This window comes from Etheostoma spectabile, chromosome 8 (assembly GCF_008692095.1).
Source record: "Etheostoma spectabile isolate EspeVRDwgs_2016 chromosome 8, UIUC_Espe_1.0, whole genome shotgun sequence".
NCBI lineage: Eukaryota > Metazoa > Chordata > Actinopteri > Perciformes > Percidae > Etheostoma > Etheostoma spectabile.
This window is the reverse complement of record NC_045740.1, coordinates 34,913,840-34,919,839: the sequence shown is the minus strand read 5'-3', so window position 1 is coordinate 34,919,839 and position 6,000 is coordinate 34,913,840. Positions and strand designations below refer to the sequence as shown.

Genomic DNA, 6,000 nt, shown 5'->3' with positions numbered 1-6,000 from the left:
AGCAGGACGTCCCCGATGCTGCAGATCAGGAAGCTGCTGTCCTTCGGCCCCTCAGTGGAAGACGCTCTCTTCCTCTCCAGGAGCAGCGTGAGGAAATGTGTGTGCGTGTCCAACAGGTCGTCCATAACTGGGAAAATCTACAGAGAATGATCAACAGACGGGCCCTCAATGTGCGTATTTCAAAGCTGAATATTGTTATTGTGTGTACGTCCAGAGGTTAGCTCACCTTGTCCAGAGTGCAAGAGTCCAGCTGCAGCTCCTTCTGAAGGCCTTTATAGTACACGTCAGACATGATCTTCAGAGTCCTGACATGGTGGAACTCTGTCTGGTACAGCTCTGTGGAGACACACACCTCTTATGTCCACCTGTACGCACACCGCAGTGGCAATGACACATCAAGTATCATATTATTCATAGATTTATATCCTACCATAGATGACGTCTTGTTTCTTGATCTCATCTTTTTTCAACGTTTTCAAGAACTTCTTATCTACCGTGCCGCTCCAGGAATCAGCTTCCAGATCTTTAACGTCCCACTCAAACTCTCCCATCAGCTGACTGTCCATCATCTCAGTACCTACACACACAGACACACACCGACACACACACACACACACACACACACAACACAGACACACACAAAATTAGGAGGTCAAATGCAGTAATCTGTACAATCAGAGACAACTTTCTGCTGATCAGCTTTGTCAGATACTCGTTTTCTTCTCAGCGTGTGTGTGTGTGTGTGTGTGTGTGTGTGTGTGTGTGTACCTTCATCAGTGAGTGACTCGGTGGAGGCGTTGACTTTGCTCCCCTGATGGAGAGAGTCGGTGGACTGGGACAGAAACTTCAGGCCTTTGAGTGGAACATCATCTAACCTGGAAGGAACAAACCATGAATACGGATAAGTTTTAAAAAGTTCAACAAATAATCACAACCTAAGTTATGTAGCACATATTCAGGAAACAAAGAAAGATGTACTGAGACAATAGAATCAGACTGGCTGTGATGGCAAATGTGCATGCGTGTCTGTGTCTGTGTGTGTGTGTGTGTGTGTGTGTGTGTGTGTGTCCCTCACCCTGCTATGTTGCTGGTGGAGATGCTCTTGGCCAAGGTTGCTGTGTGTGTTGAATATGCTGGGGTGTCTCCGTGGAAACAGGACAGGGAACTGGTCGTCGGGGCTGGTTATTGAGGTCCAGCGTTCCCGGGAGGACGAGGACGATGTGGAGGACACAGAAGATGCTGAAGATGTAGCTGCGTGCACACATCACAATAACACTTCATTGTTAGATAAATACAGTACCCTTCCCTCAGCAACAATCCGTTGTGTGTAGAGTGTGTGTGTGTAGTGTGTGCCAAAGTCTAATCAATGGTTGTGACCCAGGTCTGTCCAGACAGTGTTTACTGTCCTGCTGGGTGGACAGTGTCCTCTGGCTTTTGGACTCTTTGTCTCGTTACATCGCATATTCAGCAAGAGTGTGCTGGTTTGGATTTGGGTTCTTACATTTACTCCTCATGTTCACAGCTGACCCAGGAACAGCTTCTGGCACCGGCGTCACCTGCTGGAAACAAACACAGCACATCATGAGCTAGAAGCTAAAACTCAAAGTCTCAGAGTCCGATTGATCACAAGTCATAGAAACATGTATGTATGCTTTCCTGCTGCTTATATCTATATACCTATACACACATATACATATATATATATATACATATATACACATATATACATATACACACATATTTATATATATATATACATATATACATACATATACATATATATATACATACATATACATATATATATACACACACATATATATATACACACACACAATATATATACACACACATATATATATATATATACACACACATATATATATATATATATATATACACACACATATATATATATATATACACACACATATATATATATATACACACACACACACACACACATAATATACATACATGTATATACACACACACACACACACAACACACCACATATATATATATACATACATACATAAATAAATACAGTATACACACACATATATATTTATACATGCATATCCATATATACACCTATATATATATATATAAAAAAGTGCTATGCTCTGCAGTGCCCTGCTATTTCCTATGACCCCCCCCCCCCCCCCCCTAACCAACATCATCAGACACCTCCTACCAAGAGCCTGGGTCTGTCCAAGGTTTCCTCGCCACTGTCACACTGGTTGCTTGCACTTTGGGGGAATTACTAGAATTGTTGGGTCTTTGTGAATTATAGAGTGGTCTAGGCCGACTCTATCTGTAAAGTGCTTGATTTGATACTATAAATAAAACTGAATTAAAAGATCTTTTAGAGAAATAAAGTGTGTGTCATAATGGGACCTACCTTTGTCTTGCTCTTCGTGCAGACAGCCAGACTCTCTCTGCAGCTCTTATGGACATTGGCTCCACAGTCTGCAAGCAACACACAATGATGATCAGAGACCAGCATATCCTACACCCCCGCTGTGACGATGGAGAGGACCGTCAGGTCAAAGAGGCCGAGCGATTTACTTCTCACTTTAGCAGCAGATGACAGTCAAAGTTCCATTTCTGCTGGTGTTAGCCTTCCTGACCCAAAATCTGAGAGAACTGACACACACGCACGCACACAGGGGACTACAGGAAGTGCAAAGTGACTGAAATCATTCATAAGCCTACATAAGCCTATGGAGGCCGACTTCTACACTTGTACAGCAATAATTGTATTCAGATGGACTCACTTTATTCATTGTTTAAAATAATAATTTTCCTACAGGTAGACTAAGACAGGGGTTCCCGAATCTTTCAGCCCACGACCCCCAAAGTAACGGTGCAAGTGACTTGCGACCCCCCCACTATAAACGTATATAAACATTGCGCACAACAGCGCACGCACTATAGGCGTGAAAATCAAAAGAGCTGTTCTCTGTTTATTTATTTGCTTGGTTTTATTTTAAATTTAGCCACTAGTTTTATCTTGTGTTAAAATCATGGCTAACATATGCTATTTCTAATCGTTTTTAAATTTTTGTTTTACTTCTGGAAATCAACTTGCGACCCCCCCTCTCTGGCTCGCGACCCCCCTGTGGGTCCCGACCCCCACTTTGGGAATCACTGGACTAAGAGAGCAAATCAGAGGGATTCACGAAGGTTTGGCTTCTTTCGTGCCAGGTTTGGAAATGAATGTGGTCTTTTTTTTTAAACGGATATGACTGGAGTGTTGAAACTCTGTGTGAGAAACAGAGTTAAGCGTTAAAGGGAAATAAGACAAGTTACGTCACAGTGAAACTACTAAAGACTACAAGAGGAAGAGGTGGCCACAGACGAGGAGGAATACAAAGAGGAAGGAAGGAGGTGGTGGGAACAGTGAGATGAGACAGAGAAGAAGAGAAAGAAAGGAGAGAGTCTTACTGCTGCAGAGGAAGCTTTCCTTGCAGGGCAGAGCTTTGCTGCAGTGCTGACAGCCCGCTGTGGAAGGAGGTGAACTGACCAAGATGAAGAGATGACCGTTGGCACTCTTCTTTTCTCTCTCTTTACTCTCTCGTGCCTTCTCTCCTTTCCTCTCCTTCTCCTTCTCCTGGAAGCAATAAAGTAGATAAATGGAGAGAAAATAATCAGGGACATTGGATGTTGTTTATGGATGACATATTTGGATTGTTGATGCTGTAATTCCATTGGCTGGTCAAAGTCTGCAACGCTGCCCACACGGTCCTAATGTAGCGCTAGCGTTAGCGTTAACTATTAACTTGGTATAACATGCAAGTACTTTCAAGGCGTGGATGGAGTAAGAGCAAGGAGACAGCTTTCACTGTAGAACTTGGTCCACTTTTTATTCACACTTCTTCTGGCGCAGAACAACTCAAAACTCATAACAAAACATGCATCATCTCATCATCATATCCCTCCGCCAACCTAACTGTTACTGAATTACGGGCAAGGTGCAACATGTTAGATAGTTCCCTTGTTAACTCCATGAACAGAATACACTATGAAGCTACAATTAATGGAAAAATGTGACTTATTTCATTTCTGTTAACTAAATATTCACAAAATAAATCATCTTACACTAATATACCCGGAGAGATATGATTTCTGGGATGGCATAACTCATATGTTCTTTTAAATCTATCTGTATTCATCTGAATATGTCTGCTTATAAAGATTATCTGACATGTTGTCTTATAAACTACTTCTCATAGAAGAATGTGTGGTGTGACTTCAGGCACAGCTACAGCTACTGGAGCTGTGGGTAAATGATCACATGAGGCTGAATATAATAATGTTGCTTTAGATATTATTTTTGCCATCGAGACAACGTGCAGTGATGAAATTAATTTAATATATTTATGAGTGAAGTTTTGAATTGGCACTCTGGATGGATATTGAGCTGCTCACAGTGTCACATGAAGCCCCTCCTGAACAGCTGGGAAAGTTTTACACCTCCAGACAGAGAAACCGTGGTGACCAGACAGAACTTTACACCTCCACACTGACAAAACATGGTGACCAGACAGAACTTTACACCTCCACACTGACAAAACATGGTGACCAGACAGAACTTTACACCTCCAGACAAAGAAAACATGGTGACCAGACAGAATATTACACCCCCAGACAAAGAAAACATGGTAACCAGGCAGAATATTACACCTCCACACAGATAAAACATGGTGACCAGACAGAACTTTACACCTCCACACAGAGAAAACATGGGGACTAGACAGAACTTTACACCTCCACAAAGAGAAAACATGGGGACTAGACAGAACTTTACACCTCCACACAGAGAAAACATGGGACTAGACAGAACTTTACACCTCCACAAAGAGGAAACATGGTAACCAGACAGAACTTTACACCTCCAGACAGAGAAAACATGGTGACCAGACAGAACTTTACACCTCCACACAAAGAAAATATGGTAACCAGACAGAACTTTACACCTCCACACAAAGAAAATATGGTAACCAGATAGAATATTACACCTCCACACAGAGAAAATGTGGTGACCAGACAGAACTTTACACCTCCACACACAGAAAACGTGCCGAGCAGCTCCTCTTATGCCTACCGTGAGCTGCACACACAAAGAAGTGATTGGTGGTTTTCTACATTCCTTCCATTCAAATTGTACCTTTGACTTTTTTTAATCAAAGAAGCCAATCTTTTCTAACACAGCTGTTGATCATTGTACTGACGATTGGACCAGGAGAGTTCTTGGAGAGACTCACACCTCACACGTCTGAAAGTTTGTGTAACTTTTTGCAAGAGACAATCACAGACTTTACTGTTTGACTAAAGTGATCTCTCCCATCAGCTGTGCTGTTTGTTTTGATGAGGAGGAAGGCAAGAGGAACGTGATCTCATGAAACCATCACATTACATGTACTCTTTCTTTATTCACCGTGTTACTAAGTGAGCAACAAACCTCTGGTCACCCTCTGATACTCAAAAACGCACACGCACACACACACACACTCTTCTTACCTCATCCGATCTCCACCTCACAGAGAGACTGAACCCACTCAGCATGGCTGTAATGGTTCTTGTTTGTCTGTCTGTCTGTCTGTCTGTCTGTCTGTCTGTCTGTCTGCCTGGCTGGCTGTCTGCCGTCTTCTAATCCTCAGTGTAAATCCTGTCTGTCTGCATTGCGTGTTGTCGTCTTTTAGATTCTGTCATTGTGGACAAGCTGCTGCTGCTGCTTGTCCTCTCTGTGTTCAAATCAGGAAGTGAGCTAGCATCTAACATCTAGACACACACACACACACACACACAAACACACACACACACACACACACACACACACCACCACACACAAACACACACACACACACACACTCACTGAGTTCCCCTTCTACTTTTGTATGCAGACTTTTGCAGAACTCCCATCATCTTCACAGAGCCACCACCTCAGCACACACCCTCAGTAAGTTAGAACCTAATGACTTCCAAGATGCCATT

General features: G+C 42.7%; 1 protein-coding gene across 1 annotated transcript in view; it reads right to left on the bottom strand.

Moving 5' to 3' along the window:
* Positions 1-461: 461 nt before the first annotated feature.
* LOC116694542 (uncharacterized) overlaps positions 462-6,000 on the bottom strand; it is a 73,181-nt gene continuing 67,642 nt past the window's right edge. The window contains exons 24-29 of the mRNA XM_032524290.1: positions 3,451-3,616; positions 2,405-2,472; positions 1,502-1,559; positions 1,076-1,251; positions 769-875; positions 462-577 (exon numbers count right to left, since the gene is read on the bottom strand). Of these exons, the coding sequence (XP_032380181.1) occupies positions 867-875; positions 1,076-1,251; positions 1,502-1,559; positions 2,405-2,472; positions 3,451-3,616 (477 nt within the window). The 3' untranslated portion in view covers positions 462-577; positions 769-866. The remainder of the gene's footprint in view (positions 578-768; positions 876-1,075; positions 1,252-1,501; positions 1,560-2,404; positions 2,473-3,450; positions 3,617-6,000) is intronic.